The sequence below is a fragment of the Talpa europaea genome (assembly GCF_964194135.1).
Source record: "Talpa europaea genome assembly, chromosome: 13".
NCBI classification, from domain to species: domain Eukaryota; kingdom Metazoa; phylum Chordata; class Mammalia; order Eulipotyphla; family Talpidae; genus Talpa; species Talpa europaea.
The window spans coordinates 40,565,017-40,582,107 of NC_140080.1; the positions used below are offsets into that span (position 1 = coordinate 40,565,017).

At 40.7% G+C, this 17,091-nt stretch overlaps 1 protein-coding gene across 1 annotated transcript in view; it reads left to right on the forward strand.

Annotated features, from left to right (window-relative positions):
- Positions 1-17,091, forward strand: part of SPINK5 (serine peptidase inhibitor Kazal type 5) — a gene marked incomplete at both ends in the record, with an annotated part of 83,180 nt that overhangs the window by 18,323 nt on the left and 47,766 nt on the right. Inside the window, 8 exons of the mRNA XM_084252636.1 lie at positions 1,432-1,559; positions 2,997-3,063; positions 6,606-6,733; positions 8,445-8,532; positions 11,062-11,189; positions 14,361-14,409; positions 14,878-14,973; positions 15,810-15,937. Coding sequence (XP_084108762.1) covers positions 1,432-1,559; positions 2,997-3,063; positions 6,606-6,733; positions 8,445-8,532; positions 11,062-11,189; positions 14,361-14,409; positions 14,878-14,973; positions 15,810-15,937 — 812 coding nt within the window. The remainder of the gene's footprint in view (positions 1-1,431; positions 1,560-2,996; positions 3,064-6,605; positions 6,734-8,444; positions 8,533-11,061; positions 11,190-14,360; positions 14,410-14,877; positions 14,974-15,809; positions 15,938-17,091) is intronic.

Below are 17,091 nucleotides of genomic sequence, written 5' to 3' on the forward strand. Positions count from 1 at the left end.
ATGTGATCCTCAGCCCTTGGAGTGGGAGGGAGAGAAGGCGGAGTGCTCATGGCTGCACCTGTTCTCACCTCCTCCCAGCAAGGCTGTCCATCTGCCTTGTCATCACCACCAACACCTGTGACCTGGTATGCTGCTGTTGACTTTGCTGGCAGAGGGGCATAGTAGTGGTTGTCCCAAGTTAATTTGATCCATATCGCCTTGCTTCTACCATTTCTCCAGAAATGATGTTTTAGAGAAAATCAGAAGCTCTCCTGCTTTTTTCGTAAGTTCCAGTCACACTTCCTTTCTTTTGGTTCCTTAACTGCGGCAGTCTGTTTCCTATCACACAGCCTTTGCAATGGCAGTTCTCTATGCCTCGAATGTTCTTCTCTCTCATCTCTAATGGCTGTCTCCTCATTAATCTCGGCTCATGTCCCATGTTATTTTGCAGAGGAATCTTTTTTGATACCAAACTGAAAATAGCCTGTACCATTCTAGTCTTCTCATGTTTTCCCATTTACTGTAATTTAAGCTTATCATATCGTGTACTTCTTCCCATTAGAATTAGAATGTCTCTTCCTTAGAGCTTGTATTCTGTTTCTCTTTTTCTCGGTAGTGTCACTTGCTACCAAGAGGCCTTGGGAAAATTGCTTAACCTCATGGTACCAGCGTTTGATAGCTAAAAATGAGATTTGAATTAAATTGTTCCTTTCTACAATAAAATCCTGTCACCTGTGATGGTCGGGGAAGGAAGTGTCTCATACATGCTGCACTTGACTTTTTCTAGTTAAATCACTTTCCCAAGTCAAGGTTTGAGGCCTTTAGCTATGCTTGTATAGCACTGGAGGTGACAGCCACTGAGATATTCAGCACAGTGTATTTTATTATCTTATTTTTAATTAAATTATTTTGATGGAGGTAACATTCGTTTCCAATGATGTAAATGTTTTAGATTTCTAAAGGTTCCCAGCTCTTCAAATGTGTGCATCACACCACAGCCACCAACAGAACACAGCAATCCTTCAACACAGCCCAGGGGCCCCACTGCACCCTTGGCTCCCTACTGCCCGTGCTTCTGGTGGCATCTATTCTACAGCCAGATTTAAAGGATTTGTTTTGGCCTGGCTTCATCTGTTACTTTAACACATCTTATTTTAAATATCTCATTTTCTGTATCACCCAATAGATCTTGAGCTAGTTGAAGGCAGAGACTGTGTTCTGCCCAGGTTCTAAGACATAGTAGGATATCTATGTTTGTTGAATACATGAGTAAGTAGGTAAATGAGCTCCATATTTAACAATATGAATCATACAATTCTTACCCAGAGACTTCTGGCTGGCTGGCACTGCCCTAGGCAGCATGGGACAGAGAGGCCCTGAGTTCTGTACAATTTCTGATATCAGCCTTACTATCAGGAGGGTGAGTGCCAAAACTCTTCTTCTGTCCTTCAGGATGTATGTAGTGATTTTCGACCCTATGTGAAGGATGGAAAACTTGGATGCACAAGGGAAAATGACCCAGTTGTTGGTCCTGATGGGAAGACCCACGGCAATAAGTGTGCAATGTGTGCTGAGCTGTTGTAAGTATCATCCTCCTCAGCAGACCAAGCAGGTGGGCTGATGAGGACACACTCAGTTGCTGTCCTGAGAACCAGTCTACAGAGTGGTGAAGTCCTTTTCCTGAAGCCTGCAGGCCTTTGTCTTTATCTGGTGACATAGTCCCTGCTCCCAGAGTTGGCTTCCTTTCTTTTTAGTTCATAGGCTCTATTAAAGTTTTTTGAGAGGAGTGGGTAAAGTGGTAATGTTAGTAATTAAACTCTAGACGTTTCGTTTAGAATTATAATGAAAAGACTTTTCATCTAGAGTCATAATTAGACTTGAAATGCGCAGTGCCTTGTAAGGCACAATATCTTTAAATGGGGCATACATAGAGACACTCTTCCTGAAAATGAAAGTCTAGCTTAAAATAATTATTATGTGACATGACTGAATTAATTAGTAGTCTAAAAGGTAGAATGTTAAGAATGGGAAGAACTGTTGGGATTTTCTTGATCTGAGGCCTTGAGCACTGAGACCCAGACGTGGCTGAGATCCAGTGAGTCTTTAACATTCTGTTAAACAAGTTATAGACTCTCTAATCCAGGTGCCAGCAAGCCTTAAAGCCCTCTATTTACTTCATTGGATCTTTTAAGTTCACACAGACAAAGATTTAACCAATTCATAAACTTCACACCTGCCTTTGAAAATTGCTGTGCACTGTTAGAAAATTCCAGGACATGTCCTATCAGGTTTACAAAATTTAACTGACTTCCAGGCTGGAAATTAGCCTAAATTCCACTTTCTTTTTTAGGAGGTGAGTGTTTTTAGTCTTCAAACCTGTCCTAATTCTGTGGCTTTCTTTTTTTTGTTTTTGTTTTTGTTTTTGTTTTTGTTTTTGTTTTTCACGCACTAGCTGAAAAGTGAATTTGACCTTCCTAAATCCTGGTTTCTTCCACAGTAGAGCTAAGGTAGTAATGCCTCTTTCCAGGTGAGACTACAGCTAGGTAATAACTAGAAAAGGATTTAGAAGCACAATTCAGTGTAGTTTTTATTAACAGCGATGCTTTCACATGAAGGCGCAAATACATTACAAAATATAAAAAAGTCACCCATAACATGGGGGTGGGTGACAGTACTTCGAAGACTATTGATTTCACCCTGGTCCAAGTACTGTTTTAAAGCTCTTAGTTCTGCCTGTTAAAGGGAATTTTCCTGACAGTCTTCTGTTTGCCAATCAAGGAGTCACACCCTTCCGGTTTTATAGAACAAAGCTTCTAATTGACTATCAGTGAGTCAGTTTCATGCCCTTCCTTATCTTTGGCAATTTTCTGGCTCAAGACCTTCAAGGCAGGGAAGTGTTTGTCTCTTGTAAGTGGATTGGTTTAACATAGCACAGGAGATGAAAGTGCTTAGCACAGAAATGGACCCTGGAAATATGATGGAGCTATAAGCTGACCAAATATTTCCTTTCTTAACAGCTTAAAAGAAGCTGAAGAAAATGCCAAGCAAGAGAGTGAAAACAGAATTCAACGAAGTGCTGCAAAGGTAAATTACTCACCGACACAACTTGGTCCTTGTGGCAATAACTATTAACACAGTTATGCTTGAAATTTTGAGGTAGCTCAATAATGTTATTGTCCTTCATTAATATATTGGAGTTTTCCCCTTAATTTCAAAATTCCTGAAGTTGACTATTTTAGTTGGTTATTAGATGCAAATTTAAATGGTGTCTCTGAACTAAAGCTCAAAATTGCATGTTCCCTTCTTTTTTTTTTTTTCTTTGCTGATTCTTTTGTTTTTTTTGCTGTTTCTTAAATTTAGTTATTTTCTTACATCATTTTTCATCTTTGTACCGTAATTGGTTTCTCCCCTCAAGTGCAGTCTCCATGTTCCTCCTTGCTTTGAAAGAGAGAGAAAGAAATATAAGACAAAGTTTATGTAAATTAAATTCTACTTAGTTTCCATCAGACTTATCTCTCTCTGGCTTGGTAAAATTCATTTTGCTATGAGTAAATTATTTTAAAAATGCAACATAATATAAATTAGACAGGAGTGACTTTAAATTAATTCCATAGTCTTTTAAATAGGAAATCCACTGCACATGTTATGCTTAATCCCATTAATACAGTTTGGAGTTACTCACTGTTGCAGTGTGGTTATTGCATTTAGTGAGAGCTGCATTCCAGGAAAGCCTTGCTTTCCAAATATCAAATATCCAAATATCAGAGATTGTTGTTTTTCGAATGCTCTTAAAATTTTTCAAATACATGATTTTGCTTTTTAATATGCTTAAAAATTATTCCTTTGTTAATTGACTAGATATTGCAGCCTGAATTAAATCACCAAGGATATTAAACTCTGCTTTCAATGAAAGTGATAACAGTTATTTTGCTAAATGACTAGCCTTTTGTTGAGAAATAAGGACACCTGAGTTTTAGCTTTAGTTCTGTCATGCTCTGGGTGTGGGAAACCAAGCAAATCATCTCTTCTCTGGGCCTCAATTTTTTTGTCAGCAAGTTAAAGGGGTTGGGTAACTATTCTCAATTTCACCTTCCTGTTGGGTTGTGATTCTATATCCTGCAACTTTTACTTGCTAATATGAGTATGCTATTTCTATGAATTGTAGCGTCTGTTGCGTGAGAGAAACAAGCTCAGTTTTCAGTAGTCAAGAGCTGAACTTCCACTTCATGTTATTCAATGAGGCGAACTTCTCATCCTAAATAGGATGTTCTGAGTTTAAATTAAGAAACATGAAGCAGTTAGAATAGTCAATTTGTTGAACACTCACTGAGGATTTGAAAAGGAAGCTTTTGTGGTGGTGGTTGAACTTCAGACTAAAATTTGGAGTTGTCAAGTGGTGGTCTGCGTTTCCAGAACACCAATGTTCTTTTCCCTTGTCTCCAATGACGTAGTGCATATTTCCCCTTTTCCTCTCTGTAGCTGCTGGGGGTTATTGAAAACGATGTTTTGAAAAGGACTGCCTTCCAGTGGTGGCTCAGTGTCAGCCCCGTCATTATCCTGTCAGTGGGTTTCCTTCAGCTGTATTTCTTCAGAATTTCCTTGGATGATCACAATTTATAAACTGAAATTATCATTGTTTCTTTTAAGGGATTCATCGCACATTCATTTTATTATCATGCTATGATTATCAGATGACTGACTTCTGTATTCCTAGATTGTCACAGACAGGAAATTTGGAACACAACCATCGCTCTTCCAAGGACAATATCATCTTGTTAGGGCAATTAGGCTTCTCTTTTCAAGTTTCCTAATGAGGGCCTCCCCTGGTGGTGCAGCGGTTGAGCGCCGGGCTGTGAAGCTGCCCTCAGCCTCTGCAGCGCCAGTTCGATCCCCGGCCACCGGGCGAGGGTCCCACATGGCGCGCAGACCTCTCCTGCCACACCTGCTGCTCCCCTCAGCAGTGTACTTCTTCAGTCTGCCTGTTCTGTTCCCCGCTCTGGCTCTGGTGAATTCTCTCATCCTCCCACGCTTCTGACTGTACCCAGTGCTTGTATAAATTAAAAAAATTAAAAAATAAAAATAAAGTTTCCTAATGAAATGAGTCATTTTAAAAAGCAGAGAATGCTAGATCCAGAAAAGGTCCTATAGAGCACCTAGTCCAAAAACTTTATTTTGTAAATGGTGAGGTTGAGGTCTCAGCGCTTAAAGGGCTGTCCTGGGGTCTCCAGTGGGTCAGAGGAACAGACCAGCTGCCCAGGTCTTCAGACTCCAAACCTCACGCTCTCTGCTCATGTTTCTTGCTTCTGCATATTTAATTTAACCTGCATCAAATGGTAGCATTTTCAAAACACAGAGAGAGATCTGAAAGTTTTGGGTTTTTTTTTAAATTTATTTATACAAGAACCAGGGTACAGTCCAGATGTGCGGGAGGGTGAGAGGATCCACCAGAGACAGAGTAGGGAGCAGAACAGGCAGACTGACTGAAATACACTACTGAGGGGAGCAGCGGGCGAGGCAGGAGAGGTCTGCTGCGCCATGTGGGTTGCTCCCTGGACAGCAGGGGATCGAGAGCTCGTGCTGCAGAGGCTTCGGATTGCTTCATAATGCAGTGTTAACCCTTTGCGCCACCATGAAGGCCCGAGATCTGAAAGTTTTGAACCAAAGCCTCAGTTAGGAAATCTGAGTACAAACTTCTCGTGAATATTTTGGGGAAGTCACAACCTTTTAGGTTTTCTAATTAAATATTAGTCTTGATCTACTTTTGTAAGGCAGGCAATGAAGAACAATTAGATTCATTCTCTCTAAGGTTTCCGCCTACAGTATAAGAAATTAACATCAATAAAAGGGGGAGAGTACATAAAAACGACACATAGAAAACAAACTAAAGTAAGCATAATGCGGTTGGATACCGTCTCGTTCCTGTTCGCTTGCACACCTGGTTGGAGTGTTTTTCCCTTGATCCACACTAAGTACATTTTAACATCTCATCTCCCAAATTCTGTGCTCTGCTCTTTGGCAACAGTGGAGGGCAGGGGGGCTTGGCCTACTGTATGTTGTTGTGTCTTTCTTGGAACCCCATTATCAGATGTTTAATTTTTTATTATTCTTAAAACAAACTATCAGCTTTTTGAAAATATTTCCTCTGCTTTATTCTTTTCTAGGGTCTTTTACATTATATTTTTATTTTATTTTATTTTTTAAGGATTTATTTATTAATACAAGTACTGGGTACAGTCAGAAGCGCGGGAGGGTGAGAGAATTCACCAGAGCCAGAGTGGGGAGCAGAACAGGCAAAGGACCGAAGTACACTGCTGAGGGGAGCAGCGGGCGGCAGGAGAGGTCTGCACGCCATGTGGGACCCTCCTCTGGTGGCCAGGGAGCAGCTGGGGATCAAACCAGCGCTGCAGAGGCTGTGGGCAACTTCGCAACCCAGAGCTCAACCGCTGCACCACCGGGGAGGCCCTCTTTTACATTTTAATAAAGACTATCCAGCCAGTACAAGTACTGTGTCATTTGATAGTTAACTCTCATTAACGTATGAGTTTTCCAACACCATCTACACCAGGCTGTGCGATGCATATTAAAGAATGGCAATGTGCTCATTGTAATTACTTGTCTTTTCCCAGGATCTTTGCAAGGAATATGAAAACCAAGTGAAGGATGGAAAACTTTATTGTACACGGGAAAGCCAACCAGTTCGGGGCCCTGATGGCAGGCTGCATGGCAACAAGTGTGCCATGTGTGCTGAAATTTTGTGAGTATAGATGTGGTTTCCTCAGTGACTCAGTGAAGTGGAGATGGGTAGGGTGAAGATATTAGAGGAAATGTTTACAAGCTACTATTAAGAGGAAAAATTGTTGAAAATACATAAGCAGTTGTATTCCCCTGGCAAGTCATAATACACCTAATAAGTGGACCCTAATAATGTTCTGAGTACAAGCGTATTCCATTTTGTGGTTGGAAAATGGATTACAAAATACTTCTTAACATCTCCTCCCATGACCTTTGTAAACCTTTTTATGAACTAGTCATAGGGTAGATGAGGGTAAAAGCAGGTACCATGACTGGTATTGTTTTCCTTCAGTAATTATCCCATTATGACAGACTAGGTGGGACACCCACAGAAAAATTCATGGTGAGATATGAACTGGATTAGCTTTATCTTTTCATCATGGAATTTGACCTTAGGGAAGAGAAATCCCACAACATAAAATTGGGGCATTTATGAAGCTGTCTCATTAAGGGCTTATCACACTCCTTTCAGACCCTTGAGCTCCTATATACTGTCCTGCCAGAGAGTCTCAGTCCTGGCAACGAATGGCTCCTCTTCTGTGGATTGTGTTTCAAGATTAACCTCCAAGACCTTCTAAAATCCCTCCCTGAGAGTCAATCTTTATAACTCTTAATAATTCTGTTTCATAACTGTCATCACAGTTGGTAACAGTACAATTATTTCTTTGATTATTGGTTGACTGTCAGTCTTTCTGCAGAGCTGTAAGTTCCAGCAAGACAGAGTATGTGCCTATCTTGTATGCTGCTATATGATAAGCCCAGAGCCAGGCCAGTGCTTCCAAACGATATTAAGTCATTGTTGAATGAATGAGTGAATGAACAAATGTGTGAATGAAGCTCCTCACTCTCAAGAAACTTAAGGCTAATAGCAGAAATAAGCCATGAATGTGGATGTGTGTCCACGCGCATGCGCATGTACACGGGCACACGCGCGCACACACACACACACACACTGCAAAACCAAATGAAAAGCATTCCATGAAGGGGGAACCTTCTGCAAGAGACATAGAACTCATTTTCTTTGGGATCTGGGATGTCTTCTTGTTTTTTTTTTTTTTTTTAATAGAGGCATGCTTTATTTACTTGTTTTACTGGTTTGTTTGTTTTGTTTTTTGTTTATACATGCACTGGGTACAGTCAGAAGTGCGGGAGGGTGAGAGAATTCACCAGAGCCAGAGCGGGGAGCAGAGCAGGCAGAAGGACCGAAGTACACTGCTGAGGGGAGCAGCGGGCGGCAGGAGAGGTCTGCGCGCCATGTGGGACCCTCCTCCGGTGGCCGGGGAGCTGCCGGGGATCGAACCGGCACCGCAGAGGCCGCGCGCAGCTTCGCAACCCAGCGCTCAACCGCTGCGCCACCGGGGAGGCCCCTGGGATGTCTTCTTGAAGAAGGCAGAATTTAAAATGGAAAGATTTTAAAAAAGAAACGATGACAAAATAGATCATTATAGTGCAGTAAAATGGCGTATCTGAGGGTAAATTGAAAGGGGTTCTTTGGAGAAATAGTAGTGATGATTTTCACTTAAATGAAGTCGTAAAGTGATTTGTTCAGTTTGTACCAGAACACAGGAATACTTCGCTGTTCCTCCTAAGTTGGTTCCACCTAAATTATTATTTTGTAACATGAGGAGTTGAAGCATCTGTATTATTAATTTATTTCTTTTTTCTTTCTCCAGCAAACAGCGTGTTACAAGAGAGAAAAATAATGAGGAAGGAAATATGCGAAATATTGACCAAAAAGATAAAGCTAAAAGAGAAATTGAGGTGAGGATGAGTTTGAGCAATATAATTATGACTTGTGGGATGTGTCTGTGTGTGTGTCTGTGTGTGCACATTTTACTCTAGGATGCATTTTCAGTATTGGCTTACCCACCTCCCAGTTACACCACTGAAGTTAGTCTATGGTTATTATTTTATAAGACTGACAAGAAGATTATTTATAAGACTGCATTATAATATTTAGCTGTATTTGGAGTAAATTAATGAAGCCATATTAGTAAAACAGTTCCACACTCCTAAATCAAGATGATACATTGAAAATATTATCTGGGGCCTCCCTGGTGGCGCAGGCATTTGAGCGCCTCACTGTGAAGCTGTCTGCAGCCTCTGCAGCGTGGGTTGGATCCCAGCAGGCCTGCAAGAATCCCACATGGTGCGGCAAACTTTCCTCTCACCCACTGCTCTCCTCAGCAGTGTATTTCATCAGTCTGCATGTTCTGTTCCCTGCTCTGTCTCTGGTGAATGCTCTCACTCTCCCACTCATTTGGTGTGTACCCTGGTTCTTGTATAAATACATAAATCTTAAAAAAAAAAAGAAAATATTATCTGAATTCAAGTTTGAAATGTATTCTTTTCCAAATGTATGGTAGCTGTTTTAGAGATTTTAATTTTTAAACCAATATAAAAGTAAAATTTCAATATAACTCCTTAAAAACACACTGCATTTCTTTCTAAGCACCTTTGCTAGTCATCTGCCTTATTTTCTTGTACTGCTGCCAGCTGAGTTGGGACATGTAATACTTTTCCTTTTATTGATGTGTTTACCACCCTTCTTGGTTTCTGTACTTCTAGACATCTAGACTTCCAATATCTTCCTCAATCCCCAAGATTCAATTCATCTTATGTGTTGCTTTCATAGTGTAGGAGATATTTTTATGAGCTAACAGCATTATGAAATCCAGTGTTTGTAGGTGTCCTTGAGTATATTTGAACTGTTTCAATTCATGAAGAAACCCTGTTTGACTTATTTCTTACAGAAACTTCCACCTTCTAAAATGTGTGATTCATAGTTTCATAAATTAGCTCACTGCATGAAGCCACTTTTGCTTCCATCTTATTGGCAAGGCCTCATTTTCAAGTGTATTACTCCTTTCATCTTAGCTTATAAAGTCCTTTTAATTTTAGGTCTCTGAGGTCCTTCAACTATACTTTTTACCTTTCATTTACAATTTCTTCATCTCCTCCTTCCATAACTTCTTTTCTTTCTTTGTCCTTCCCTCTTTTTCTCCTCTCTCTGATACACACACACACACACACACACACGCAGACACACACACCCCCCTTTACCTCTGCCACTATCTCTAGCTTTCTCCTCTCTCCTCAAATTTTCATTCACGCAAGTCCTCCACCCATTTGGCTGAGCAGTCTTTCAAAAACAAAATAATTTGATTATGTCGTTTCTGCTATAACTCATTATCATTTTTTCATTTCCTGAGAATACAGCCCAAATTCTTAAAAATGTAGTGGTCTGGTTTTCACTAATATTCAAAATCCCCTTTTTGATCACTTCCCAAACCTTCCTCACTTTGGCCAGATAATTCTGTAGCTATTATACTCATGGCTATAATAGATTATATAAATAATGCATTCTTTCAAGCTGTGTCTTTGCATATCATAATTATTCTCAGAGGATCTTTTTTACACTTTGTTTTTCTGGACACATTCAAAGATGCAACTCAGACATAAGCTCTTCTCCAAATTCCCATGAATCATTCTTCCCTTTGTGCTTGTCCACACTTACTCCAGACCTGTGTCACATCCCTTGGCTTTTTCACATTGCAGAGACTTATCCTATCCACGTGACTGCAAAACAGCTAAATCATATTCACATCTGTAATCTCTTAATACATTTGTTGACTACACAAGTGATTATCAAAAGGGGAGAAATATTGCAAATTTTTTGCATGCTCCTAAATTCTAGAGTTGTATTTTTTCATCCTTATGATCTCTTTTCCAATGTCCTTGATAAAGAATATCCAGAAATGGCCCTGAAACTATATGAAACATTTGTTTGTGGTCGTATGTATGTGCATCTACATGAGTCCTGTGTGACCAATTCTAGATTGAGGATCCATAAATTTTACTGCTTAAAAGTATTCATGTCTTTAAAGTTAAGAATTTTAAAATAAGCCATGCCATTGAAAATTTCAAGTACAGCTATTTTTTTTTTTTAAATATTTGCTTTTGTTTATTTATGCACACAAGGACAAGGGCGTAGGCCAGAGATTCAGGAGGTGAGAGGATTCACCAAAGACAGAATGGGGAGCAGAACAGGCAGATCTACCAAGATACACTGCTGAGGGGAGCATTAAGCGAGTCAGGAGAGGTCAGCTGCGCCATGTGGGTCAGCTTCCTGGCCGGGGATCAAACTCATGTCACAGTGGCTGCCGATAGCTGGACAGTGCTGTGACTTAACCCCTCATCCCACTAGAGGAGGCCCCTCAATTTAAGCAGTGTGTGCATTCTGATCCAAACCTGTGTGTAGCACCTCACCTCCCCTCCTTGGCTTCACAGGCAGTGTGCAGCAAATACCGCAATCTGAGGATGAACGGGCAGCTTCCGTGCACCAGAGAGAAAGACCCCGTCAAAGGCCCTGACGGGAAGATGTACGGCAATGAGTGCTCCATGTGTGACGCCTTCTTGTGAGTAGCACCCGGCTTCTGAGTGGGGAGAGCAACTGCTAAGGGCATTTTTCCTATAACCCTGAATAGTGCTCTTCCCTCTTCACTGTAGCTCTTCGTTTGCGGCACTACATTAAAGTGAACTTAAAAAAAAAATCAAAAAACCAAAAATCATGTGGAGAGCTGATTATCATGTTGATAATGATTGTGATAGTGAGAGATGCAGAATCATTTCTTTTAGGACCTTCCAAAAGAAACTCAGAATATTCTATTCAGACAAGAGGAGATGATAACCCTACTAATGACTTTTAGTTTTCTGAAGGAGTATCAGAAATAGGACATGGATGAGAGTACATGCAATAAATCAGTAAGATGCATTGCAAGTTTTATAAACGATTTTAGTTTATTATCCTTATTCCTACTCATTGTGTGTGACCTCAAGGAATAGAATTAAAATGGGCAAGAGGTAGGGAAGACAGCTTTGGACCCCATGTGAACTTTGCAATCATAGTAGTTCAAGTGGGTTATGCCTGCTTCAGAAATGGTGGCTCTGCTGTGGAGGAATTGGCCACCCACTCATAAGGACTGAAGTATAACTTTAGGTGACTTGAGCTCTCCCCTCAAATAATCGTCTATGATGTCCCTTAAGTCTTTGGATCTTTATCCCAAGCATGGGATACCCCTATTTATTTAATATATGCCTGGAATCTCTGAAAGGATTCAACCATTGAGTCTTACTTGGTAGCGAGCAACATAACCCAGCAAATTCGTTCCAGTGTTTGCACCAAAGAAGCAGTAAAGTTTTAATAGATGGAATCAAATGAAGATCACATAATCATGAAAACCAACATTTATTTCTTTTATTTTTTTGAAGATTTATTTTATTTATACAAGAACTGGGGTCCAGGCCAGAGTGCAGGAGGCTGAGAGAATTCGCCAGAGATAGAGGGAAAAACAGAATAGACAGAAAAACACTGCTGAGGGGAGCAGTGGGTGAGACAGGAGAGGTCTGCTGCGCCATGTGGTTATCTCCCTGGCCAGGCGGGATTGAACCCCCACCGTAGAGACTGCGGACAGCTTCACAGCACTGCCCTCAAGCCGACGTGCCACTGGAGAGGCCCGAAAACCAACATTTATTGAACATGTGACATCAGCACACACCTGCTAAGAATTTTGCTACCTGAACTCATTTAATCTTCACAGTCACCAGAACAAATTGGTTTTATATTATCACAAGGCCTAGGTTTTATATTATCACAAGGCCCAAAAAACTAAGGCCTAGAGAACAGGAGAATGATGGAGATGTCAACACAGAAAAAACAAACAAATTGGTAATAGGCCTCACTGTAAGGTATAGACAGGATATGATCATTTATTTAGCAAAGCCACGAGCAACTGCTTATTGTATCATTTGTATAGAATTAGGCTTGGTTCAGTTTGTTATTTCTTTGAGTGAAATGGAAGGAAGTTTGTCCCCTAATGGTCAGCTCTGCTGCTTCCTCTGGTAATTTCCCATTGTGGAAAGAAAATGCTAATGTTTTTCAGTCAACTTAGATTCATGGTCAACTTTAGATCAGTTTCTTATAAAGAAGTATGAGAGAACCTACAATTCTGGAGCATGTTCGTTTCTCACATTAACATAAAAATTACTTTTTAAGAAGAAATAAAGTTTTACTACACCATATTTTATGGATACGTTAGCAAAGACCCATACTCTCTTGAGACTCATACTTCCCTCCATAGCCCGTTCTTGCACATTTTCATAGCATATGCAAATAATCTTTGCAACTTTCAAAAAAAAAAACAGTTTTAATTTGGTCATGAGAAAACTGTGTTGCAACTCTTACATTGAATGAAACATTAAAATTTTTTCATGCATTATTTTTAAATTTTTTTTTAAAGATTTATTTATTGATACAACAACCGGGTTACAGGGGCCTCCCCGGTGGTGCAGCGGTTGAGCGCTGGGTTGCGAAGTTGCCCGAAGCCTTTGCAGCGCCGGTTCAATCCCCGGCTGCTCCCTGGTCACCAGAGCGGGGTCCCACATGGCGCGCAGACCTCTCCTGCTGCCCGCTGCTCCCCTCAGCAGTGTACTTCGGTCCTTCTGCCTGCTCTGCTCCCCGCTCTGGCTCTGGTGAATTCTCTCACCCTCCCGTGCTTCTGACTGTACCCAGTGCTTGTATCAATCAATCAATCAATCAATCAATCAATCTTTAATTAAAAAAAAGAAGAAAGAACCGGGTTACAGGCCAGTTGCATGGGAGGGTGAGAGGATTCACCAGAGACAGAGCGGGGAACAGAACAGGCAGAACTACTGAAATACACTGCTGAGGGGAGCAGCGGGCGAGACAGGAGAGGTCTGCCCGCCATGTGGTTTTCTCCATGGCCGACCAGGATTGAATTTGCACTGCAGAAGCTACAGACATCCACAGCCCAGCGCTCAACCGCTTGTGCCACCAGGGGGACCCTTCATAAATTATTTAATTTGAAATATTTGCCTGATCCAAGTGTGCTCCAGTCCACTATATTTGATTTCAACACTCAGTGATCAAAATGGATAAGAGCTATCACTCTCTTTTCTTTTTTGTCATATGCCTGCTTTTGGAGGGTTCACTTTCAGTAATGATTATAATACTCATGCCGGTCACTTACATTACTTTTCATTCCCTTTATTAGGTACCAGAAACTTGTTCTAATTATTTTACATGGACCATCTCATTTAATGCTCACAACAATCTGTTGAGAAGAATATTCTTGTTACCTCTCCTCCCTCTCTCAACCCTTCTCGATTTAATGGTGAGGAAGGCACAGAGAGGTTAAGACACTTGTGTGTTCCTTACGTGATCTGGCTCCAGTCTTTCCTCTTGATCACCATGCTCTAATGCCTCCTTCTAGAAACTACATGGTACCACTTTATGAAGAGCTGTTGCAGATGCAAAAGAATAAATAAACAAGAAAGTCTTACTGCAGTCTGTTTGCTAGGGAACTAAAAAGGTTTATTTACTAATTAAGGGACTTTCTCTTGAATCCCGTTTTCCCAGGAGGAATCATTGTAACTTATCACAGCTATGATGAGTAGATCTTTGGGGTTGCTTGAGAGTTGTCAAAGCAGTGAACGATCAACCTACGTGTGGAGGAGCTTTTCTACTGTGTTAAGACTTCTCTTTCCCTTTTTCCCCTTTTATCTTACAGTAAACAAGAAGATGTAGCAAGACCAAAGGCTAAAAGACAAACAATAGAGGTACTTTTCTCGGAATGCTCATGTCACGCGCCAAAATTTTTTTCTCTAAAATAGGGTTTGATTCATAAAAAGTGGAATGGCGATTTACTTTTTAAGAGATAGTCCTCATATTTAACTTGTTTTAGGTTTTCACTATCAAGCAAATTGTGAAAGCCAATTTTTACTATTGTTAACTTCAATGTACATAACTTATGTTAGCTGGAACTGTATTTTTTATGAGTAATTCAGAACTGGAAAATTATTTTGGCCCTAATGTCTGTGACATGGTCACACACCTTTCCCTTTTCTTCACTCCTCTCCCTGGTCTCCTCTTTCAAATCCACATCCCACACCCAAGATGTTACCAAGTATCACCCAGAAAGGGGTCAGTTTCTCTTGGCATCTCTTATCTGTTCTCTCCTCTCTATCTCTTTTTTTCAGATTTATCTTTATCTTAGTTTGATCATGTTTTTATCTCTTCTTTTTCAGCTTTCTAAAGACAAATCGAGGCTTTGTAATATTCTCTCCCCTTTTTGCACATCATTGTTATTTCATGGTTCGCTCACCATTGACTACACTCGACATGTAACATTGTATAGATTGTAAGGGGTGTCCAACATGCTTATTCAATCATTTATATATTGCAAAATGATTGCCACCATCATGTTAGCTGATGCCTCACATAATTCCCATTTCTTTTTGTCATGAGAACGTTTATGTTTTACTCATTTAGCAACTTCTAGCATGTCATACAGGATTATTAGCTGTAATCATCATGCAGTATACTAGACCCCCAGAATTATTCACCTTATAACTGGACGCTTGTACCCTCTGACCACGTCTTGCCATAGGCCTTCCCCAACCTCAGGCCCTGGTCCCCACCACTCTGCTCTCTGTGAGGCTAGTGTGGCTCATTTAGAGTCTACATGGAAGTGACATTATGCAGTATTTGTCAAGCGCTTTTCTACTCATTACCACTAGCATAATGCATCAAGGCCCATCCAAGTAAAATTGGAAGGATTCTTCCTTCTCATGAAAACTCAGCAATATTCTCTTTTCCTGCAGGAAACCTCCCATAATGGCCTGTTCAATGGCCTCACCTTTGATCTTTCATAGCTTTATAGACTGCAGTGTGCAACACAACACACGCAAAAATATTTTACATTAGTCTACAAATTTTGTCATTCTCCTTCTATACCTATGTTGTCCACGTCTTCTGGAGAATTATCCTGATAAATACTTACAGATCCAATCTCCTGCCAGGACAATTCTGGATTGGATGGAAATTGCATACTAATGTACTGCTAGATATAATCAGATTTTTTTTGTCTCCAACTCTGTATTCACATATTCCTCATGGTAGGCAGTGATGCAGAAAGCATAGAAAACTGGTTTGAGAAAATATCTTCTTCATTTTCCAGGATTTGTGCAGTGAATTTCGCAGTCATGTGCGGGATGGCAAGCTTAGTTGCACCAAGGAAAATGCACCTGTCCGTAGTCCAGATGGCAAAATGCAGGGAAACAAGTGCATCATGTGCGCGAACCTCTTGTGAGTGTCCCCTTCGCCTCCCAGGAACTTCTCACCTGCCGCCACCCCTGACATTCAGCTTCTTGAAAATTATGTATACTCTGCACATTTCTCAGTGTTGCATGCTAGATAATCTTAGAAGCATATACACAGGATTTTCAGTAACATTAAATCACAGGGGACAGTGTTATTCTGTATTCAGTTATCCTTCTATCACCTGCTTAAGTCATGAGCAAAGTCTTAATTCTGTGCTAATATGCTTTGAACACTTGACAATCATGAGCCCCAGCAAAGAATGAGCAGAAGTCTGGTGATTTGAATGGGATGATATCTGTGGTCTCTCTCCCACGCCAGGCATTTTTTTTCATTCCTGTGAATATATTCATATATTGATAGAGGAAAAGCCAGCTGGACAGAAGTCTGTGGGGACAGAGTGTAAAGACTTTTAAAATAACTCAAACAAGTGGAGTAGGGAAGATCATATTACAATCATAAATATGGTAAATATTTATCCTTTCAGAATAATATGTTGAAAGGATAAATACGTTAAAGTGGCTTAGTGGAGACAGTGAAACTTCTAAGAGGCAGACCCCTGCCATAGCTGTTTTCTAGTGTCTTTCCATTAAACCAGGCCCAGGGCCTTATAAGTCATTGATTTGCTAAATGAGATCAGAGCTCCAGTGGTGAGGGCAATAGTGAAACTGAATATTGCCACCTCTCGTTCTCCTCCTTCTTAATCCCCTACAGAATCTCAAGCTACAATTAAGAAAAACCTTTAAGTAATATCTGTTGAAATAGATTTGATTTTTTAATTTTTTAAAAGATTTATTTTTTTATGCATACAAGAACTGGGGTACAGGCCAGAGGTGTATGGGATGAGAGGATCCACCAGAGACAGAGTGGGGAGCAGAACAGGTGGACTGACGGAAATACACTGCTGAGAGGAGCAGTGGGCAAGGCAGGAGAGGTCCGCTGCTCCATGTGGGTCACCTCCCTGGCTGGGGATCAAACTCATGCTGCAGTGGCTGAGGAGAGTTTCTTAGTGCAGCATCTTAACCCCTTGCACCACGGGAGAGGCCCTAATTGTTGTTTTTTAACTTTCACACATGTGGGTCCAGTCTTAAGTTTAGATACATAGTTCCTTAATAGAGGAGATTGACAGAGATGGCCAGTGG